The sequence below is a fragment of the Heterodontus francisci genome, chromosome 4, assembly GCF_036365525.1.
Source record: "Heterodontus francisci isolate sHetFra1 chromosome 4, sHetFra1.hap1, whole genome shotgun sequence".
Lineage (NCBI taxonomy): Eukaryota > Metazoa > Chordata > Chondrichthyes > Heterodontiformes > Heterodontidae > Heterodontus > Heterodontus francisci.
In genome coordinates, this window is record NC_090374.1 from 39517955 (window position 1) to 39542522 (window position 24568).

Below are 24568 nucleotides of genomic sequence, written 5' to 3' on the forward strand. Positions count from 1 at the left end.
TTCATCAAATGTCTGCAGTATGTGGCTTTCCTTTGCAAACCTGTGCTAATCGAACACTTGAAAGTAACTTCTTTCCAAACTGTTTCTGTCGGCAAGTGGTCAACAAATTCTGAAATGTAACATCTCTCATAATTTTGTACAACCATCTCAGAACTCTTCTTTGATCTGCTGAAAAGAATTCCAGTTTCATTTGAGTGTCCTCATAATTAAAACCTCTTGTACATCGTATCGTCATAAAATAATATCTCAAAATAATTTTGAGTTATAAATTAAATTATCTGGCAGATATATCTTCTGTGTTGGCCAGACATGAAACCTTGAGAAATTAACTGGCTAAAAAAAAAATGTTAATATACATACCACAGCAAAGATTTTGTTGTCAATGCATGATTGTAACAAATCACATATGGTAAAGTATCCCAAGCAATAAATGTTAAGTTCTGGGACTTGTCCAGCTCATCAGAACAGCTGGTCCACTTAATTTTTATAAAGTGGCCACCACTCTAACATCCCAAAAGTTAAGAGAATATATTCACTTAGTATTGTCAGTACTGTGTATTTAAGACAAATAAGGACTGGGTTTAACATTTGGCGATCAAGCTGTCATTCCACCCCCTTATCCCCATCCCCTGAGGGGAGTGGTCTTTTGACTCCTCCCCATCTGACTGAAAGCTAAGTCTGTCAATCAAGCTGGCTTCCAGGCGAGGAACCTGTTGGTGAATTCACACGCACAGTGCAGGGAGGTGCAGGTTTCCCTGGCGGGGGCCCTCTGTGGGCCACAGATTGCCCATGAAGGAGGGCCCCCTCCCCCAAGCCCACTGGGAGATCGCCCTGTTTTATTGGGTGACCTCCCTGCGTAGCGGAGCCCCCCGCCGTTAATTGGCCACTTAAGGCTCTGAATAGGCCTCTGGTTGGGGAGCCCATCTTCAGCCTATCTTGCCCCCGACAAAATTGCATTGCGATGGTGAGGCGACAGGCCCTCCGCACTGCCACCCCCCCCCCCCCCCCACCCACCCCAGCCTCCCGTCACAATTCTGTGGCCACCCACCCCCCGCCCCCACTCCCCACCTCTGAACCTGTCTCAGAAGGCCCATAAAATTCACCCCACACTATGGAGTTAAAAGCACAGACAGCTGTGAGCCTGGCTGTTGTGCCAGTTGCTGGAAATACCATCGTGGAGAACAAGGAATAATCTGGCTCTGCTACACTGCTGTCGGTTAACTAGGGCTGGTAGAGGAAAAGTACCCGTGTATTCACCAGTGAGCCTGTGACTCTGAAGTGGACCTCAAATCTTTTCAAAAATATTTTACATTCAGCCTCTTTGCAAGTGACTCTTGAAAGCAGCTGATGGCTCTTTCCAGGGGAAGTGGTGGAACCTGACACTCTTCCCTTCTGCAGACAGACCACTCTGGCCAGTTTTCCACCTTCACTAACATGGCAGGTGCCCTGGATGCACCTTTAGTAGTGGTGGCATCCACCATTTCAGGTAATCTTCCTCTGATCTCATGAACATTCGGGAGATCAGTGGTGGAGGTTCCAGAGGGCTGCATTGCGGCACTCAAGCGAATTGGCAGGACCACCATTTTTAGATGAATAAAAAGAAAAGCTGCAAATAGGATGAAAATTTGGCAAGTTCTGCAATGGGCGTGCAATCTGTTCTGCCAGGTTTGTTTTCCAGGTGGTGAAATTGAAAATGACCCAAACTGTGTGATATTTGTAACACAGCGGATACACATTTGGGTGAAATTCCTCTGTCGCAATTCATTGGGTTCCCAGCCGCACTAAAGCAGCAAGCAGAGGAAATACACAAAATTTTACTAGCCAATCCAGTGCAAATATTCCACAGTCGAACTTTACTGTTAAGTATTTTATGATTAACCTGGAGATTAGACATAACTGCAGTTTTTGTTTACAGGTGTATGCAAATAGCAATGATCACTTTGGAATAATCATTACGGTTGATGATGGGATAAATGCATTGGTAAGAAACATCAACAGCAATCAATTATATTTTATTCACACTTACCTTTCAATCCAGTCTAAGACTCAACTCTCAAAGCTTTCATTCCGAGTCTTTTGAGCATTGCTTGAGTTGAGTGATTTCCGTGATGTGTTTAAGATGAATGTACAAATGAAGTTTCCAAATAACCAAAATTCCAACACAAATCATTGGCCAGATGCTCTGAACAAAGATCCCTGAATGGGTATCTCATGAATGATCAATCATCCTCGCTTTCCTCTTGTAAGATAACAGTGATTCTGGGTGTAAGCAACTCAATAAGACTCCTTAGACTGCACCTACCAAGCCAGTGACCACTACCAACTAGAAGGACAAGGGCAGCAGATGCATGGGAACACCACCACCCGCAAGTTCCCCTCCAAGCCACACACCATCCTGACTTGGAATTATATCACCGTTCCTTCTCTGTCACTGGGTCAAAATCCTGGAACTCCCTTCCTAACAGCACTGTGGGTGTACCTACACCACATGGATTGCAGTGGTTCAAGAAGGCAGCTCACCACCATCTTCCCAAGGGCAATTAGGGATGGGCAATGAATGCTGGCCTGGCCAGCGACACCCATATCCCACAAAAGAATTTTAAAAAATTCTGAGTAAATGGATGTGAAAGAATCGCCTGTCGAGGTATGGAAGGATAGTTACATTATTTCACTTTGGGTAATGCACAGGTTGATTTCTTTTTGTTAAGAACCAAGATGTTGAGCAATTATGGAGCAAAGATATCATACGTGTGTTGTTCAAGATTTGGCTAAACCCGTTGTGTTTTTGTTGTTTTACTGACTTACCCTGTTTAATTATGGAGCCTTTTTCCATACTATGTAGGTGAAAAAGACATTGCATATTTACATCGAAGATGTTAATGACAATGCACCAGCATTTAAAGGGTTACCATATCAAGCCGATGTAGCAGAGGTAACCAGTCTCACATGTCAAACTATATTGCTTTAAGCATGCAGCTTTAAATTGTGGTCAATTATATGTTGTCAAAAATGACATAATAATTGTAAAATTGCTTCTAAGAACATATCATTAAGAAAACCCTTATTTACTTTTGGAGCAGAATGAAAATGTGGGAACGGAAATATTCAAAGTATTTGCCAGAGACACTGATAGAGGCAATAATGGTTCTGTAACATATGAAATTTTAGAGGTAATCATTATCCTTCCCTTTCTTTTATCCTTTAATATTCATTTTTCTAATATGTCAGATCCAGTACCTTATTAAGATGGCATTTATGAAATATATTTGGTGGATGTAACGTCTTAACATTTCTTTCTTAGCTTATACCCTCAGATAATACTGAATTATTTGAAATATCCAAAAATGGCAGCATTTACCTGAAAGGACAACTGGACTTCTCTATAAGCAGCATTTATCAGGTTCTTGTCAAAGCAGTGGTAAGTAATAATAGACCAGATCACTCCAATAACTGAACAAAGCTTCCATTTAAAGAAAAATTGTGCACTAACAGGCTTGGTTAAACTGAATATAAGAGGTGAGGTTTCTTTAAATGGTTAAAGACAAGGAACAGAGAGAGCAGCCTGTCGCTAGGCAGATACCCCAATAATTGAATTGGATAAGAGTCAATGCCCAGTACTGTGTTGCTAAGACAGTCAAGCCAATCAAAAGCAAGATAAACATATATTGATGTGTGAATTGAATAGAGAAATCCAAACTGTACGATAGTGGTCGAAATTTATCTATTTCCTATTTCAATTCATTCTTTCCAGGGCTAAAGACTGTGCAAGTTTTTATGTCCCTCAGTCTCCCCCTTCTGCAAGTCACAGGGCTGTAAAAACCTAAGTTTGCTGTCACCTAAACATCTCTTTTGTTGAGAAAAACTGATTGTCAGGCCCAATACTTCATGTAAAATAGTCAGTATAGCATTCTGGAAGTTGTAAGTTCAAACTCATTCTTTTAACAGGATCAGGGAGAACCAGAAGCAAAATATTCGACTACAAGACTGATCATAAATGTAATTGACATACCAAATAAACCACCAGAGTACTTAAGTCCTTTTTACCATGTTCGAGTTCCAGAGAATTTACCTGTGGTACGTTTGGTAGGAAATGAACCAGTTTAACACACTATTTGTAAATTATATTATTATTATATGTGATCTCTAATTAATTTATTAATAAAATATAAATATTCTTTGTTTAGAATACAGGTATCATCACGGTAACAGCAATTGATGGAGACAGAGGTATCAACAACCCAGTCGTGTATAGCATTAATGGTATGTACTACAGCATTGATGTGACATGCTTATTATGTAAAAAAAAAAATAATTGGCTGGAATTTTATGTCCCCGCCCACCGGCTAAAAAGTCGGGGAGAGCCCGCCTCTGTCGGGACTGGAAGCCGCACAGTAATTTTATGTGGCCCAGGCCCTTAATTAGCAGATTGGGGCTCGCCAGGGAGAATCAGCTGGGCCCCGGCGAGGTTGGTCGGGGGGCGTCGATTGAGAGTCAGGGGGGAGCTGTTCCAGCAGGGGTGGCTTGTGTCGCTGGGGGAGCCCTCCGTGGGCACAGGCTGCCTGATCAGGATGCCCCTTCCCAGCCCACAAGGAAGCTGCCAGGTATTAATAGGTGGCCTCCTCCGGTGCTGAAGAGCCCATCCGTTGTTGGTAATGTACCAATAGTGGCAGGAGAAGGCCCTTATGTGGCATTTAATTGGTCACTTAAGGGCCTCAATTGGCCTGGGATGGTGGGCCGTTTGCCACCTCCCTCGCCACTGGTAAAATAGCAGCGGGGGTGGGTATCCAATGGGAGCGGCGTACCTGGTCTCCCACTCAATTTTATGCACCTCCCCCACCTCCTTGCCCACTCGAGGGGGGGGGTGCATAAAGTTCCAGCCATGGTATAATAGCCAAAATGGAGATTTTAATTTTTTTTAATAAACAAATTCCTGTTAGCTATGAACTTGCTGATACCAGTTTGTCATCTGTTCTAGGAAGTAATGAGCACTGGGACACCCCACTGTGCAAAGGGTAAACTCCTGCTGTGTGGTATTGAGCAGCATTGACAACCTTTAGTCCAGACTGCTTCATTCTCTCAGCTATTGAGGAGCAGGTGGGAACTGGAGAAGAGACAGAATTATATAAACAAATCTGAGATGAGGAGAATTTCTTTCACTTAAAGGGTTGTACTGAATAGATTTTTGGAGCTGTGGGCTGACAAGTTCTCGGGTCCTGAGGGACTTCATCCTAGGGTCTTAAAAGAAGTGGCCAGTGAGACAGTTGATGTGTTGATTTTAATTTTCCAAAATTCCCTAGATTCGGGGAAGGTTCCATTAGATTGGAAAATAGCAAATGTAACTCCTTTATTCAAAAAGGGAGGGAGACAGAAAGCAGGAAACAACAGGCCATCTACATCTGTCATAGGGAAAATGTGAGAAGCTATTATTAAAGACTTTATAGCATGGCACTTAGAAAAATTCATGGTAATCAGGCAGAGTCAACATGATTTTGTGAAAGGGAGATCATGTTTAACCAATTTATTGGAGTTCTTTGAAGAAGTAACATGCGCTGTGGGTAAAAGGGAACCGGTGGATGTACTCTACTTAGATTTCCAGAAGGCATTTGATAAGGTGCCACATCAAAGGTTATTGTGGATAATAAAAGCTCATGGTGTAGGGGGTAACATTTTGGCATAGAGAGAAGATTGGTAGCTAACAGGAAACAGAGAGTAGGCATAAATGGGTCATTTTCTGGTTGGCAAGGTGTAACGAGCGGTGTGCCAAAAGGATCAGTGCTGGGGCCTCAACTTTTTACAACTTATATAAATGAATTGGATGAAGGGACTGAAGGTATGGTTGCTAAATTTGCTGATGACACAACGATAGGTAGAAAAGTAACTTGTGAAGAGGACACAAGGAGGCTACAAAGGGATATAGATAGGTTAAGTGGGCAAAGATCTGGCAAATGGAGTATAATGTAGGAAAGTGTGAAATTATCCTTTTTGGCAGGAAGAATAAAAAGGAAGCATATTATCTAAATGGTGAGAGATTGCAGAGCTCTGAGATGCAGAGAGATCTGGGTGTCCTCATGCATGAAGCACAAAAGGTTAGTATGCAAGTAATTAGTATTGCTTACTGTGAGGGGAATTGAATACAAAAGCAGGGAGGTTATCTTCTTCTTTGGCCTCCTTGTCTCGAGAGACAATGGGTAAGTGCCTGGAGGTGGTCCGTGGTGTGTGGAGCAGCGCCTGGAGTGGCTATAAAGGCCAATTCTAGAGTGACAGACTCTTCCACAGGTGCTGCAGAAAAATTTGTTTGTCAGGACTGTTACACAGTTGGCTCTCCCCTTGCGCCTCTGTCTTTTTTCCTGCCAACTGCTCAGTCTCTTCGACTCGCCACACTTTAGCCCCACCTTTATGGCTGCCCGCCAGCTCTGGCGAACGCTGGCAACTGACTCCCACGACTTGTGATCAATGTCACAGGACTTCATGTCGCGTTTGCAGACGTCTTTAAAGCGGAGACATGGACGGCCGGTGGGTCTGATACCAGTGGCGAGCTCGCTGTACAATGTGTCTTTGGGGATCCTGCCATCTTCCATGCGGCTCACATGGCCAGGCCATCTCAAGCGCCGCTGACTCAGTAGAGTGTATAAGCTGGGGATGTTGACCGCCTCGAGGACTTCTGTGTTGGAGATACGGTCCTGCCACCTGATGCCAAGTATTCTCCGGAGGCAGCGAAGATGGAATGAATTGAGACGTCGCTCTTGGCTGACATACGTTGTCCAGGCCTCGCTGCCATAGAGCAAGGGAGGTTATGCTACAGTTATATAGGGCATTGGTGAGACCGCATCTGGAGTACTGTGTATTGGTCTCCTTATTTAAGGAAGGCTGTAAATTCATTGGAAGCAGTTCAGAGAAGGTTTACTAGACTAAGCATACCTGGAATCTTATGAGGAAAGATTGAACAGGATATGCTTGTATCCACTGGAATTTGGAAGAGTAAGAGGCGACTTGATTGAAACATATAAGATTCTGAGGGGTCTTGACAGGGTGGATGTGGAAAGGATGCTTCCTTTGTGGGAGAATCTAGAACTAGGGGTCACCCATTTAAGACAGAGACGAGGAGAATTTGTTTCTCTGAGAGGGTTATGAGTCTTTGGAATTCTCTTCCTCAAAAGGCGGTGGAAGCAGAGTCTTTGAATAGTTTTAAGGCAGAGATAGATAGATTCTTGATAAGCAAAGGGGTGAAAGGTTATCGGGGGTAGGCAGGAATGTGGAGCTGAGGTTACAATCAGATCAGCCATCATCTTATTGAATGGCGGAGCAGGCACGAGGGGCCGAGTGGCCTACTCCTGCTCCTAATTTGTATGTTTGTATCATAGCTAGGAGTACTTTATGGGATTGACTGGGTTGGGTGTGCCTTCGTCATGTCCGTTGTGTAGGTCAATGCCGGGTGGTCTGTCTGACTTTCTTATTGTGATGGTTTGATACAGCGGAGTGGCTTACTAAATCATTCCAGAGGGCAGTTAAGAATCATCCACATTGCTGCATTACTGTGGGTCTGCAGTTAAAAAAAGGCCAGACTGGGTAAGGACAGCAGATTTCCTTCCTTAAAGGACATTAGTGAACCAGATGGGTGTTTAAAACAATCTGGTAGTTTCATGGGCACCATGACTGAGACTGGCCTTTTATTCCAAATTTATTTTATTAACTGAATTTTAAATCCCCAGCTGTTTTGGTGGGATTTGAACTTATGGGAAGAATTTTCTCAAAAAGGGAGAGGCAGGTTTTGGGTGCAGGTGGGGAGTTAAATCCCCTCAAACTGATCGCGGGTCAATCCCACCCACTTCCGGGTTTCACCTGGGCAGATTTGCAGGTGAGCAGGGAACCCCCCTTGGAGCTATTGGGTAAGTAACTGGCTTATGCAAATATGTCATTAACTGCTGTTTCAAACAACCATTCTGGCTTTAACAGTCAGGGGACCTATTTCCCGAACTGTCAGCAACTCACCAGGGTCAACCATTCCACAGCGAGGGTTGCTTCTTCTGTAAAACTGACAAGTTGGAAAGGCTTTGCATTGTGAAACTGAACAGCTCCAGTCCTGCCGAGGTGAGAGGCTGGTGCTCCCAGCACTTCTTCTGAGAGAGTCCTTTCACTGCTTGACAGGCGATCACCAACTTCTTCGAAGTCGCTTCACTTGCCTTGGACTTTACTCACCTTCAGCTACTCTTCCCTGCTGTTACTCTTCACTGCAGCTTGAGAGCAGCTTATACAGCTCTACCTTGCACCTCTGACGAAGAACAAGAGGAGCAGCAAGACCAACAGCAGCAGCAGCAGCAATGTCAGCTGCCTTCTCCTCAGCCACATAGTGCTCCACGCTGCAGAGAGGATGGACACAGAGATCCAGCTGGAAGGAGGTGAGACCCCCAAGTCGGGCAGAGGATCAGCTTTCTCGACATTTCTGAGCACCAGTCCCTCAGGAGGCTCAGGATTTCACATGTCACTGCTAACATTTGAAATCGCCTGGAACCAGGCCTCCATCCTAGTTGAGCAGGTGGGTACACATTGCCAATGGTGTCCCCCCTACTCTTCCTGCCAACCCTCGGCCCCGGGTCTCTGTCTCTGCTTGGAGCTCTGTGCTCTCTTCTGCAAGGAGAGAAAACAGAGAGTTATGAGTATTAGAAATGACTTGCGTGGAGAGGATGGAAGGACAACATTTGTGGTGAATGTGAGTGTTGGCTGTCCAGATGGGGCTGTGAGGAGATGCCCGGAGAGAGAGGAATGAATGGAGCTCCAAGCTGTATCGTCCTGAGAAATGCCATGCTGGAGAATGCTGGGAAAATCAGAGTGTGGGGCTTGGCATCTGAAAGTGTTTTGCCACTCACCATTCCCACCCTTCTGAGATACTTGAAACTCTTGGTGTACTGTCTCCAGGATCATTGGGCTACACTGCTGCTGCACATTTCCTTGGCCTCTTCCATTCACGCCTGCTTGGTTTGAGAGGCTGGCCTCTCCCTCCCATCCTTGGGAAAGGTCACTTCACTTCAGCCCCTCAGATTCTGCAGCAGGACCTCCAGGTAAAAGTGAGAGACCCAGGGAGCAGTCTTCCAAGGTTTTCTCCCCATTCCTGTGGTTTCTGCAGCCTCAGGAATCCATGTCCAGTTCAATCTTTCTGACCCCTGCCAGGGCCCCTTTATTTTTTTTAATTCATTCTTGGGATGTGGGTGTCGCTGGCTAGGCCAGCATTTGTTGCCCATTCCTAATTGCCCTTGAACTGAGTGGCTTGCCAGGCCATTTCAGAGGGCAGTTAAGAGTCCACCACATTGGTGTGGGTCTGGAGTCACATGTAGGCCAGACCAGGTTAGGAAAGCAGATTTCCTTCCCTAAAGGACATTAGGTAGTTTCAGTGTCGACATTCCCTCGACTAGCTTTCAATGCCAGATTTTTAAAAATTAATTAATTGAATTTAAATTCTACCAGCTGCCGTGGTGGGATTTGAACCCGTGTCCCCAGGGCATTAGCCTGGGCCTCTGGATTACTAGTCCAGTGACATTACCTCTATGCCACCGTCTCCCCAATGGAATCCTTCCATTGACATATTCGAGTCATCATCCTGTGCACCTTGTCTAATTGGTCAAGAAACCTGGAAACAGGATGTTAATGCTGTGGCTCAGTTAAAGTGCCACAGCAAGGCCGTTCAGCAGCTATCGGGTTCCTGACCTGCTACCGATCCGCTGTTTCACCAGAGACTAAGAATTGAAAACTCCGCCCTCGCTTGATTAGAAACGTTGACGCTTTTGAATCAATGTAGCGGATACCCTGGAAATGGGCGGGAAAAAGAACGGAAGGGCTATAGTCATAGGGGATTCGATTGTAAGGGGAGTAGATAGGAGTAGATGGTCGAAAACGAGACTCCCGAATGGTATGTTGCCTCCCAGGTGCACGGGTCAGGGATGTCTCAGATCGGCTGCAGAACATTCTGAAGGGGGAGGGTGAACAGCCAGTTGTCGTTGTGCACATAGGCACCATTGATATAGGTAAAAAACGGGATGAGGTCCTACAAGCAGAATTTAGGGAATTAGGAGCCAAGTTAAAAAGTAGGACCTCAGAGGTAGTAATCTCAGGATTGCTGCCAGTGCCACGTGATAGTCAGAGTAGAAATGAAAGAATAGTCAGGATGAATGCGTGGCTTGAGAGATGGTGCAGGAGGGAGGGGTTCAGATTTTTGGGACATTGGGACCAGTTCTGGGAGAGGTGGGACTATTACAAATTGGACGGTCTACACCTGGGCCGGACTGGAACCAATGTCCTTGGGGGTGCTTTTGCTAACGCTGTTGGGGAGGGTTTAAACTAATGTGGCAGGGGGAAGGGAACCAAATGAGGTCAGTGGTGAGTAAGGATGTAGTAACTAAAGCCTGTAAGGAACTAGATAATGAAGTCAGCGTGACTAAGGGAAAGAGTAGGCAGGGAGCAGATGATGAAAGCAAAGGGACTGGTGGTCTGAGGTGTATTTGTTTTAATGCAAGAAGTGTAATAGGTAAGGCAGATGAACTTAGGGCTTGGATTAGTACCTGGGAGTATGATGTTATTGCTATTACTGAGATTTGGTTAAGGGAAGGGCATGATTGGCAACTAAATATCCCAGGATACCGATGCTTCAGGCGGGATAGAGAGGGAGGAAAAAGGGGTGGAGGAGTTGCATTACTGGTCAAAGAGGATATCACAGCTGTGCTGAAGGAAGGCACGATGGAGGACTCGAGCTGTGAGGCAATATGGGCAGAACTCAGAAATAGGAAGGGTGCGGTAACAATGTTGGGGCTGTACTACAGGCCTCCCAACAGCGAGCGTGAGATAGAGGTACAAATATGTGAACAGATTATGGAAAGATGTAGGAGCAACAGGGTGGTGGTGATAGGAGATTTTAATTTTCCCAACATTGACTGGGATTCACTTAGTGTTAGAGGTATAGATGGAGCAGAATTTGTAAGGAGCATCCAGGAGGGTTTTCTAGAGCAGTATGTAAATAGTCCAACTCGGGAAGGGGCCATACTGGACCTGGTGTTGGGGAATGAGCCGGGCCAGGTGGTTGACGTTTCAGTAGGGGACTACTTTGGGAATAGTGATCACAATTCCGTAAGTTTTAGAATACTCATGGACAAAGACGAGAGTGGTCCTAAAGGAAGAGTGCTAAATTGGGGGAAGGCCAACTATACCAAAATTCGGCAGGAGCTGAGGAATGTAGATTGGGAGCAGCTGTTTGAAGGTAAATCCACATTTGATATGTGGGAGTCTTTGAAAGAGAGGTTGATTAGCGTGCAGGTGAGACATGTTCCTGTGAAAATGAGGGATAGAAATGGCAAGATTAGGGAACCATGGATGACAGGTGAAATTGTGAGACTCGCTCAGAGGAAAAAGGAAGCATACATAAGGTCTAGGCGGCTGAAGAAAGACGAAGCTTTGGAAGAATATCGGGATTGTAGGCGCAATCTGAAACGAGGAATTCTTTTTGGGCCTCCTTATCTCGAGAGACAATGGATACGCGCCTGGAGGTGGGCAGTGGTTTGTGAAGCAGCGCCTGGAGTGGCTATAAAGGCCAATTCTAGAGTGACAGGCTTTTCCACAGGTGCTGCAGAGAAATTTGTTTGTCGGGGCTGTTGCACAGTTGGCTCTTCCCTTGCGCCTCTGTCTTTTTTCCTGCCAACTACTAAGTCTCTTCGACTTGCCACATTTTAGCCCGTCTTTATGGCTGCCCGCCAGCTCTGGCGAACGCTGGCAACTGACTCCCACGACTTGTGATCAATGTCACAGGATTTCATGTCGCGTTTGCAGACGTCTTTATAGCGGAGACATGGACGGCCGGTGGGTCTGATACCAGTGGCGAGCTCGCTGTACAATGTGTCTTTGGGGATCCTGCCATCTTCCATGCGGCTCACATGGCCAAGCCATCTCAAGCGCCGCTGACTCAGTAGTGTGTACAAGCTGGGGATGTTGGCCGCCTTGAGGACTTCTCTGTTGGAGATACGGTCCTGCCACCTGATGCCAAGTATTCTCCGGAGGCAGCGAAGATGGAATGAATTGAGACGTCGCTCTTGGCTGACATACGTTGTCCAGGCCTCGCTGCCATAGAGCAAGGTACTGAGGACACAGGCCTGATACACTCGGACTTTTGTGTTCCGTGTCAGTGCACCATTTTCCCACACTCTCTTGGCCAGTCTGGACATAGCAGTGGAAGCCTTTCCCATGCGCTTGTTGATTTCTGCATCTAGAGACAGGTTACTGGTGATAGTTGAGCCTAGGTAGGTGAACACTTGAACCACTTCCAGAGCGTGGTCGCCAATATTGATGGATGGAGCATTTCTGACGTCCTGCCCCATGATGTTTGTTTTCTTGAGGCTGGTGGTTAGGCCAAATTCATTGCAGGCAGCCGCAAACCTGTCGATGAGACTCTGCAGGCACTCTTCAGTGTGAGATGTTAAAGCAGCATCGTCAGCAAAGAGGAGTTCCCTGATGAGGACTTTCCGTACTTTGGACTTCGCTCTTAGACGGGCAAGGTTGAACAACCTGCCCCCTGATCTTGTGTGGAGGAAAATTCCTTCTTCAGAGGACTTGAACGCATGTGAAAGCAGCAAGGAGAAGAAAATCCCAAAAAGTGTGGGTGCGAGAACACAGCCCTGTTTCACGCCACTCAGGATAGGAAAGGGCTCTGAGGAGGAGCCACCATGTTGAATTGTGCCTTTCATATTGTCATGGAATGAGGTGATGATACTTAGTAGCTTTGGTGGGCATCCAATCTTTTCTAGTAGTCTGAAGAGACCACGTCTGCTGACGAGGTCAAAGGCTTTGGTGAGATCAATGAAAGCAATGTAGAGGGGCATCTGTTGTTCACGGCATTTTTCCTGTATCTGACGAAGGGAGAACAGCATGTCAACGGTCGATCTCTCTGCACGAAAGCCACACTGTGCCTCAGGGTAGACGCGCTCGGCCAGCTTCTGGAGCCTGTTCAGAGCGACTCGAGCAAAGACTTTCCCCACTATGCTGAGCAGGGAGATTCCACGGTAGTTGTTGCAGTCACCGCGGTCACCTTTGTTTTTATAGAGGGTGATGATATTGGCATCGCGCATGTCCTGGGGTACTGCTCCCTCGTCCCAGCACAGGCATAGCAGTTCATGTAGTGCTGAGAGTATAGCAGGCTTGGCACTCTTGATTATTTCAGGGGTAATGCTGTCCTTCCCAGGGGCTTTTCCACTGGCTAGAGAATCAATGGCATCACTGAGTTCTGATTTGGTTGACTGTATGTCCAGCTCATCCATGACTGGTAGAGGCTGGGCTGCATTGAGGGCAGTCTCAGTGACTATCGGGATTGTAGGCGCAATCTGAAACGAGGAATTAAGAGGTCTAAAAGGGGTCATGAAATATCTTTAGCAAACAGGGTTAAGGAAAATCCCAAAGCCTTTTATTCATATATAAGGAGCAAGAGGGTAACTAGAGAAAGGGTTGGCCCACTCAAGGACAAAGGAGGAAAGTTATGCGTGGAGTCAGAGAAAATGGGTGAGATTCTAAATGAGTACTTTGCATCGGTATTCACCGAGGAGAGGGACATGACGGATGTTGAGGTTAGGGACAGATGTTTGATTACTCTAGGTCAAGTCGGCTTAAGGAGGGAGGAAGTGTTGGGCATTCTAAAAGGCATTAAGGTGGACAAGTCCCCAGGTCCGGATGGGATCTATCCCAGGTTACTATGGGAAGCGAGAGAGGAAATAGTTGGGGCCTTAACAGATATCTTTGCAACATCCTTAAACACGGGTGAGGTCCCGGAGGACTGGAGAATTGCTAATGTTGTCCCCTTGTTTAAGAAGGGTAGCAGGGATAATCCAGGTAATTATAGACCGGTGAGCCTGACGTCAGTGGTAGGGAAGCTGCTGGAGAAGATACTGAGGGATAGGATCTATTCCCATCTGGAAGAAAATGGGTTTATCAGTAATAGGCAACATGGTTTTGTGCAGGGAAGGTCATGTCTTACCAACTTAATAGAATTCTTTGAGGAAGTGACAAAGTTGATTGATGAGGGAAGGGCTGTAGATGTCGTATACATGGACTTCAGTAAGGCGTTTGATAAGGTTCCCCATGGTAGGCTGATGGAGAAAGTGAAGGCGCATGGGGTCCAAGGTGTACTAGCTAGATGGATAAAGAACTGGCTGGGCAACAGGAGACAGAGAGTAGCAGTGGAAGGGAGTTTCTCAAAATGGAGACGTGTGACCAGTGGTGTTCCACAGGGATCCGTGCTGGGACCACTGTTGTTTGTGATATACATAAATGATTTGGAGGAAAGTATAGGTGGTCTGATTAGCAAGTTTGCAGACGACACTAAGATTGGTGGAGTAGCAGATAGTGAAGGGGACTGTCAGAGAATACAGCAGAATATAGATAGACTGGAGAGTTGGGCAGAGAAATGGCAGATGGAGTTCAATCAGGGCAAATGCGAGGTGATGCATTTTGGAAGATCCAATTCAAGAGTGAACTATACAGTAAATGGAAAAGTCCTGGGGAAGATTGATGTACAGAGAGATTTGGGTGTTCAGGTCCATTGTTCCTTGAAGGTGGCAACGCAGGTCAATAGAGTGGTCAAGAAGGCATACGGCATGCTTTCCTTCATCGGACGGGGTATTGAGTACAAGAGTTGGCAGGTCATGTTACAGTTGTATAGGACTTTGGTTCGGCCACATTTGGAATACTGCGTGCAGTTCTGGTCGCCACATTACCAAAAGGATGTAGATGCTTTGGAGAGGGTGCAGAGGAGGTTCACCAGGATGTTGCCTGGTATGGAGGGCGCTAGCTATGAAGAGAGGTTGAGTAGATTAGGATTATTTTCATTAGAAAGACGGAGGTTGAGGGGGGACCTGATTGAGGTGTACAAAATCATGAGAGGTATAGACAGGATGGATAGCAAGAGGCTTTTTCCCAGAGTGGGGGATTCAATTACAAGGGGACACGAGTTCAAAGTGCAAGGGGAAAAGTTTAGGGGGGATATGCGTGGAAAGTTCTTTATGCAGAGGGTGGTGGGTGCATGGAACGCATTGCCAGCGGAGGTGGTAGACGCGGGCACGATAGCGTCTTTTAAGATGTATCTAGACAGATACATGAATGGGCAGGAAGTAAAGAGATACAGACCCTTAGAAAATAGGCGACAGGTTTAGATAGAGGATTTGGATCGGCGTAGGCTTGGAGGGCCGAAGGGCCTGTTCCTGTGCTGTAATTTTCTTTGTTCTTTGTTCTTTGTTCACCCACAGATTGTATTCCTTGTGCCTGTTATTACATTTTAACAAATAACTGAAAGTCTTTGTAATAATTAACATCTGCAGAGGGACTACAACTGAGGTGCAGTGACCTGATGTAAACATGGCTAATTATGCTAGACTCTGCTTTTAAAGACTTCCTCTGCTAAAGTCTGTCAATGCTATTCATTCTTCCTGCTTAAACATAGGGAGTGAAATTATTCTTCAGCAGTGCAAATTTGGCAATAGCTGCTGGTCCATTTTGAGATGTAGGTGAGGACTAGTCTCACCCTCATTATATCCACTGTGTTGCATTCTGAGTGCAATTTTCAATACGTAGAAATTTAAGTATAAATGTAAATATATGCTTTACCATTCCCTAATGTCCAGATGATAAAGTGCTGGAATGAGAGACATGAAGCAGGATGATCTCCAGATCGATCCTGAATTTATTGGTCAATCTCTCCCAGGCAGCTGTGGAGTCACTTCACTTGTCCTCCATAGCTCAGGGCTAGAAACAGGAATGTTCAGCCCGAATTTCTGCCCCTGACTGCTGGCTACTGACCTAAGCCACAGAGTATCATGTGTGGGATAGGTAAAAGTTTGGACCAAGTTATGATACTCCCTGTGGTCAAATGCTGGCAGTAAGTAATTTCCCAGTTTAACAATGTCAGAATGGATGGGTGGGAAATGATGGGCGGTTTGCTTACCTTTTCCCAGTATTCATAGCTGGTGGGGAAGGTTCCTCAACGGCACCATACGCTCTGTAAATAAAGTGTTAACTGCTTATGGTCATAAATGAAGAATGGCCACTTGACGTATGGTACAGGTATTGGGGTGGAGGTGGAATCTTCAGGAGAGGGGGAGTATATCAATATATTTTTTAAAGTTGGGTGTGCCTTCATTACCAGTAATGGATACAGAATTAATAGCCTTTTGTCCAGCAGATCCCAAGCTGGGGTTGATGAAACTCCTAGTCTGGGAGTTTCTTGATACGGGCCTTGCGTTCTCTGATGCAGGAGACGGTGTTTGGGGATGAGGCAATCCAAATATAAAGACAGATTGGATAATTAGGGCTGTTTTCATTAGCCAAAATTTGGGGATGATTTGATAGAGGTGTTTAAAATGGAACAAAGTTGCTAGAACGACTCTTTCCAAGGTCAAGGGGTCTAGAACAAGGGGACATAAATATAAGATTAAATGCAAAGATTTAGGACAGAGAACAGGGGAAACATTTTTACACAATGGACCGTGAGGCTGTGGAATGCATGACCAGCATTAGTGATTGAAGCAGCTACAAGTGCAATAATTTCTCTGTAATTTTATGTAATGACATTATTTGCTCACTTTAGGTACAAGTGCATTTACTGTGGATAAAGTAACTGGTAAGATCACTGTTGTCTCTTTGCTGGACAGAGAAGAAATGAGAGGACTCATTGCAATCAATATCACTGTAAGTCATACACAACTGAGAAAGTCTACCATGATAATAAAAATATCTCTTTGCATTAACAATTGCTAAAAATTATTACAAAGGTGTAGTTTACCAATTTGCTTCCACAGATTTAAATTTCAGTGCACTTATCAGTGTTTCAGTTGTCCATTCTTACTCTGTTTCTTATGTTATATTGCTGGCTGGACGCAGTCTGAGGGTAGTCACCTTGTGTAGAACTCTCCTGTTATTTCATTCCATTGACATGATTGAGGCCAGTAGATGTTGGGCACCCCTGAAAGTTTACCACCCTTTGTAAACATACGGAATTATGCACTATATCAATAAATGAACTTCCAGCACGGACACTGATTTAAATCACAATGAAGTAAAAGTGTTTTCTTTATTTCAGGCTTTTGAACTTGTCAAGGGCGTTAAAGACTTATCTGCCACAAAAGCAACAGCAGTTATAATATCAATACTTGATGTGAATGACAATAAACCAATATTTTACTCAGAGCACAGAGTAGCTACTGACACATTTCATGTGACTGTGCCTGAGGAAACTGCAAATGGCACACCCATTCTTCACATATTTGTACAAGATCTTGATCAAGTTCGTTCATTTCATTTGAAATTATTTTTGTCATCAAAAGCATCTTTCTGATATCTGAGCTCAATTACCTTTTGTCCCTCCCCAACAGGGTAACAATGGAACATTTGAAATGTTTCTTATTGGAGCTGATTCCACAGCTTTTAACTTGAATCAAAATATTGTTTATAATGAGGGAATATTAACACTCCAAGTGGCAAACTCTGAAGCACTAGACTTCGAGAAGAATCACCTCTTAGAGTTTCAGGTATGTTCAACCAGATCCTTTTTAATTAAATATATAAGTCGACCCGCCATGACATTGTTTTGAAACAAAAACAGAAAACGCTGAAAATACTCAGCACATCAGACAACATCTGTGGAGAGAGAAATAGAGTTAACGTTTCAGGTCATGACCTTGCATCAGAACATGACATTGTTATGGATGAGTTGGAGAAACATTGGGCAGGATTTTCCTGCAGGCTTCTGAACCCCACCATGTGGCATTATGGAAAACAGTCACTCACCTGTGATTTTCCATGGTTTGGCCAATTAGTAGCCAGAGGGTACACTCAATGACCAATTAAGGGCGATGGATGGGCTTCTGCGGCTGGAGGGCCAATCAGAGGCCTTCAAACTTGAAAGCAGCAGCAGGCTGCCATGGCAGGTACGTGAGAGAGAGGTTGCTTCAAAATGGAGGTGCCCTCTCTCCAACTTTTTAAAATTTGGTATACAAAATACCTTTGCAGCCTGACCACCATTGAGGGGGGTGGGGGAACCCCTCCACAGGGGGGCCTGCAGCTGCTGCTGAACGCAGACTGCCCCCTCCACACATTCCACCTCCGAGAAAATCGCCTGGGGGTGGGATGGAGCCAGGGAACTGGCAAGTAGGCCAGGAGCTCAAAATTCTGCGACAGTCTGCCTCCGTTCAAGGCTAAAAATCCTGCCCATTGTCATTGAAAAAATTTGGAAAATTTGTGAGTGATATGTTCAAGGAGAGCAAAGTAAGTGTTTTGATTGGTTCATAGAAAGTTAATAAATATTGTTTTCCTCATCTATAATAGGAGACAGATAAATAAATAACTGTTCCCCTCACATCTCTTAATCACATAAGCACAGTTGTAAATTAATAAATAAATATGTCTGCAAATGTCACAACAACAACATGTATTTATATAGCACCTTTAACAGAATAAAATGTCCCAAGGCACTTCACAGGAGCATTATAAAACAAAATATGACACCGAGCCACATAAAGAGATGTTAGGGCAGATGACCAAAAGCTTGGACAAAGAGTTCGGTATTAAGAGGTGTATTATAGGAGTAAATGGAAGTAGAGAGGAGGAGAGGTTTAGGGAGGGAATTCCAGAGCTTAGGGCCTCGGCAGCTGAAGGCACGGCCACCAATGGTGGAGCAAATAAAATTGGGGACGCCCAAGAGGCCGGAATTAGAGGAGTGCGGTTATCTCTTTTTAGCTAGGAATTTAAATAGGCAGATTAAGTGCAAGTTTTAGAGTGAGGGCCAAGAATTATTTTTTTTTGTCAAAAAGATTAACTTTTGTTCATTGCTAAATAACTCTACAAAAGTACTTACTGCTATTAAATCATTCTGGTTATAAATTCTTATTTAAATGCAGGTCCTTTTCGTTAAGACCTTCCTCCAAACCTGACTGTTAGTGCAGTCCTGACTGAATTAGCTGCCTATATTAAAATTTTTGCTCAATTGATTTTTTTTTTCTCAGCTACATGCAAATACAAGATTCATCATAGAAAATCATCAGCACGAAAGGAAGCCATTCGGCCCATCGTGTCTGTGTCAGCCAATAAGTAGCTTCCCAGCCTAATCCACTTTCCAGCTTTTGGTCTGTAGCTTTGTAGGTTATGGCACTTCAAGTGCATATCCAAGTACTTTTTAAATGTAATGAAGGTTTCTGCCTCTACCACCCTTTCAGTCAGTGAGTTCCAGATCCCCACCACCCTCCAGGTGAAAAAATGTCTGCTTGAATCCCCTCTAAACCTCATCATCACACTTTGAGTCAAGAAATTTCTCCTCATCTCAGTCCTAAATGGCCAACCTCTTATTCTGAGATGATGAACCCTAGTTCTAGACTCCCCAGCCAGGGGAAACATCCTCCCAGCATCTACCCTTGTCAAGTCCCTGAAGAATTTTATCTGTTTCAATGAGATCACCTCTCACTCTAAATTCTAGGGACAATAGGCTTGGTCTACTCAATCCCCTTATCTCAGGATTCATGTAACATGCTATGATTTGGTAAATAGAGAACCCTTGAATGTAATCATTTTTATCCAACAAAGTAATCAGAAAAAGTTGAAACATTCATTTTGATGTCTTTGTACAAAAAAACCAAATTCCATTTACTTTAATTGTTCTTAAGAATGGTTTCCTCGGCTTTCAGCCTTGTTAGTTCTTTCTCATCAATACATTAGAGTGGAAGGGGAACGAGTGGGACTTAAAAACACTCAGTCCTGGCACATACTGTGAATGGTCAGTGTTGTTGCCATCTTTAAAGAAGTTGGGAGTTATTGTCACAGATGCCAACATGGAGTCAATGGAGTGTAATATGCTGCCTTATTGAGTTTCTATATAAAATGGATACTGGTACCTTTGCGAAGCCCAACAAAGAATCTGATGTTTAGCAGAGGGGCTCAGGCAATTTCTCTTCATAGCTTTTGCTGAATAGTCCTTGTTGAATGCTTGTTTCCATATACCCTTAGTAGTGTTTCTTTGGAAGTTCATTTATATACTTTGCTCATTTTGATTTATCAGTGTTTTCTGAAAACAAATCTAATGCAAGTGTGACACAGAAATTTGCATGCGTAACATAGACCGGAATTTAACCGGGCCAGTAAAAGCGAGTACGGAGATTAGGGGGGTGCGTAAAATGGGAGTGGACCTTGTTTGACTGGACGTCTGGTATCTTAACGTCGTGTCCGGATTTTACCAACAGCAGAAACCATGGAGGGTTAACTTCTGACATCAATTGAGGTACTTAAAAGGCTAATTAACTCCAGTTTTACAGGGCGCTTTGAATTTTATCAATGGCGCACTGGGCCCAGGAGCTTCGGAGCCTTTGCCTGGTGAAACAGGCAAGGAAGCAGGGAACGGCAAGGAATTGGGAGATCAGTGCTGGCTGTCTAATAAAGCCATCAGGAGAGCCAACATGTGGTGGCAGGAAGGGTGGTGTGCACAGGGAACAAAAGGGTTGGGGGGAAGGTGCCAGGAGTGCGGGGGCATGTGGCCAAGATCTCATAGGGTCAGTGATACCCTGAAGAGAGGACTCAGGGACAGGTTTTGAGGGTGGGAGGGGGCCCATGCTGATAGGAGGCGTAGGAGGGGACACCCAAGCCTTGTGGCCCCCGTTGAGGAGGAGGGGCATGTCAGAGGAAGGGAGCTCCAGGCCCCAGTGGGGGCACATCACCAACCTCATGACCAGCAAAAAGGCTAGCCTCGGGTAGGCATAGCACAGAAGGGCACACCAACAGCCAAGTGCACCCTACCACCCGAGACTGAACCTTATCCAGATGTCCAAGCAGCAGTGTTAGCGAAGACTGTGACTCTCCAGGGAGGCTGTCACTGATCTCTGCGTCATGCTGCAGGACAAGCTGAGACCCATGGGCTTTGGTTGACATCAATGCCAGTGGCCTCATTTCTCAACTCCTATGCCTCCAGGGATCCACTGGGGACATGTGGAGGATTTTCCAGTGTGCTGCTCATCAGTGAATCAAGGAGGCACCCAATGCCCCATTCAAAAGGCCTGGCGACTATGTGCACTACTGCACTGACCCAGACAGTCAAGATTGGCTTTGGGGCCATTGCTGGATTCCCCAGGTGCAGGATGTCATCGACTGCAAGCATGTGGCCATCAATGTTCTCAGGGACCTGCCAGCAGCCTTCATCAACAGAAAGGGTTTCTATTCCATCTATGTCCAACTAGTCTTCAACCACCGAAAGCATATCCTTCAGGTGTGTGCATGGTTCTTGGGAAGCAGCCACAATGTATACATACCTCAGCAGTTGCAGGTCCCACAGCCTTTCCTGGACCCATTCGCCTTCAGAGATGGATACTTGGAGACAAGGGCTACCCACTAAAGACATGGCTACTTACAGTTGTGTGGAACCCATGCACGGATGCAGAAGAGGGGTACAACACCTCCAGTGGGTCAACTCAAGTGACCATTAAGCAGGCCATTGGCCTTCTGAAGATGTGATTCAGGTGCCTAGATTGATCCTTCAGTATTCCTCAGCAAGGGTCTTGTGTATCATGGTGGTCTGCCATACACTGCCCAACCTAGCACTGCAGAGGGGAAGGCATTGAGCATTAAGGACGTCACTGATCATGATGCCTCCTTTGATGATGAGGTTATGGATAAGCCAGCTAACTAGGCGATGTAAGATGAAGAACCCCTTGGACCACAGGCAAGGTACAATGAGGTACAGGCCTTGTTCACTGCAGTCCCTGCTGCTGTTTACTTCCTATATTTACAGACTTTGTTCTCATCCTCATCATCATTTTCTGTATAAGCCTCGGGCGGCACTAGTAGAGACAATGGACACCAAGCATGGCCGGTTCAAGGAAGAGTTTATTTATGTCATTACGACATCATGTCATTAGGTCATTAATATAACATACAAATACATTACATTCAAGAAGGGATTTCCAAACAGTAAGACCAAGGTTGCAGAAGACAGTGGGATGAAATGAGTGCTGAATAACGGAAAGACAGAATCAGAGGGATGCAGTGGTTGGGAGAGGATATAGGACTGGAGGAGATTGCAGAAATAGAAGGGGGAAGGCCATGGAGGGATTTATATGTGAGGATATTGAAATTAATAAATTTGAGAACAGGGACCCAATGTACGTTAATGAGACTGGGATTGCTGGGTGAGAAGGAATTAGTGTGGGAGTGAGCTGGTGGTGGAGATAAGCAATGTTCCCGTGGTAGAAAGTAAGTAATTTTTATGATGGATAGGCTAGGGGTCATGAGGCTCACCTTAGGATTGAGCTGGATACCAAGACTGAATGGTTTGGTTCAGCCTGAGAGAGTGGCTGAGGAGAATGATGCATGGGAATGAAATATGTGGTGGGGCTTTGATGAAATATGTGGTGGGGCTTTGTTCTTCCTCATGCTAAGCTGAAGGAATTTGTAAGTCACTGATGATGGGAGATTTGATGTCAGATAAGCAGTTTGGCAGCATGGAGGCAATCAAAGGGATGAAGGAAATGGTAGAGCGATCGAATGTGGCATCGTCAGCATACATGTGAAACTTCACCCCCTGCCTGCAGACGATGCAGGTGCATCATGCAGCTAAGCAAAGAGAAAGAAGCCAAAGATAGATCCATTGCTGTATATAACTGTTTTCTGAACAATGTTAGGGGATTCATCTTCACCCTATCCAGAAATCGATTCCGTACGAAGGTCATTTTTGGTGAAGAATTTCCTGAGATCAATCCTTTCATGAGTTTGAGCCTCTGCTCCTTGTCCTACCACCACAGTTTCCTCGATTTGGTGAATGGATGAAAAATCAGGTGGGCTGGGTTACGGGCATGTGTTCCTTCTTGTTTCATTTTCCTTTATGTACTTCATCACATAATTATCAAATGCCCAAGCACAAAAGAGGAAAGTCTACCCAGACAGATTTATTATTTCACGAGCAATACCAAACCGAGGAAATCTGCAAAAAGACATTTAATCCAGAGGAATTCTTACTCCTTCAATCTTTAGTTCAGTGGACAATGTTGCAGAATAACAGCTCTTTAACAAGTAATTGCATGCAGAATACTGGCACTGAGTTTGAAGGTTTAATTTTCCTTCGGGCTTTGAAAAGCCAGGACTGTTTGTTTCTGAGGTAACTTGAGAAATACGGTATGCTTCAACAAGATAAATGATCCTGAGAAGATTGCTAAGGCAATATTGCAATAAAATATAAAGTAAGCTAAGGTAGAGGGATTTATGTAAGCAGACTCAGCATTTATCTGGTCATACTCATATATAAAATGCAGTGAAATTATTGAGTGATACAACAATATATTGCACAGTTAGTTAATAAAAAGCTGAATGGCTGATACATTTTAGCTGCAGTTTTGTTACACACACGCAATTCTAACAAGACTCAATGCCTCAAATGGAACCTCAGAATTATAAAATTCAACTTCACTGGGAGCGCAAAACGTGTGATAGGAGATTGGCTCAAAATGATACTGTCCATTCCTAGTGATCCTATTGTGTTGGTCACAGCAAATGACTGGATGTCATGGGGGCTGTTCGCTTTCCACATAACCATCATGTTTTACAAACACTTTGTCTCCTGGCTTCGGTGGTGTGGTACTGAATTTCATGTTGCGCGCTGCATTTGCTTTCATGTGATCTTTCTGTCCTTGATCACGCTTGCATACACGTTGATCATTAGCTTTGCATGGTAGCTCAGGAAGCCACATGCGCGTAGGATGTACAAAGATGAGCTTAGCTGGAGACTTTTCAGTGGTCGAGTGAGGAGTCACTGTGTAACTGCTCCAGCCAGCTGGGGGCTGATTAACTCAGTTAGCTAGTATGTGGTTCAGAACAATATCAAAAATGCAGGTTCGATGCCCGTTCCAGCCAAGGTCAACTTGTGAACCTACCTCTTCGCCCTGCTCCTGTTGGCAGAATACAGATGTTAGTCTGTAATGGTGATGCAACCGAAACAGAAGAAACCACTGGTTTCCTTTCTTATAGCCTCTCTGCCTTCAGAAAATCTGTTAATTTATCTGGAATCAAAAGTCAATAATCCATTTCCAATATGCAAAGTCCCACAAATCTTGCTTCCAAGTCACCACCTAGGATTTTCATTATTTCCAGGTATTATCTTTAAGTAGAGTGGATGTGTGGTCATCTGATTCCATCTTAAACTTATCCACTCAACACTTCTGGCTGAAGATGGATGCAAATACTTCAGCCTTGTCATAGAGTTATAGAGTCGTACAGCATAGAAACAGGCCCTTCGGCCCACTACGTCCATGCCGACCATAATGCCTATCTATACTAATCCCACCTGCCTGCATTAATTCCATATTCCTCTATGCCTTGCTCATTCAAGTACCTGTCCAGATGCCTCTTAAATGTTGTGACTGTTCCTGCCTCCACCACCTCCTCAGGCAGCTCATTCCAAACACCCACTATTCTTTGTGTGAAAAATTTACCCCTTTGATCCCCTTTAAACCTCCTCCCTCTCACCTTAAATCTATGCCCTCTAGTTTTAGTCACCCCTACCATGGGAAACAGACTCTGGCTATCT

At 44.8% G+C, this 24568-nt stretch overlaps 1 protein-coding gene across 1 annotated transcript in view; it reads left to right on the forward strand.

The window, feature by feature from the left end:
- Window positions 1-24568, forward strand: part of LOC137368642 (cadherin-related family member 2-like) — a 199930-nt gene that overhangs the window by 25205 nt on the left and 150157 nt on the right. Inside the window, exons 4-12 of the mRNA XM_068028782.1 lie at window positions 1916-1981; window positions 2843-2932; window positions 3081-3170; window positions 3302-3418; window positions 3946-4074; window positions 4185-4260; window positions 16604-16704; window positions 17096-17299; window positions 17388-17543. Of these exons, the coding sequence (XP_067884883.1) occupies window positions 1916-1981; window positions 2843-2932; window positions 3081-3170; window positions 3302-3418; window positions 3946-4074; window positions 4185-4260; window positions 16604-16704; window positions 17096-17299; window positions 17388-17543 (1029 nt within the window). The remainder of the gene's footprint in view (window positions 1-1915; window positions 1982-2842; window positions 2933-3080; window positions 3171-3301; window positions 3419-3945; window positions 4075-4184; window positions 4261-16603; window positions 16705-17095; window positions 17300-17387; window positions 17544-24568) is intronic.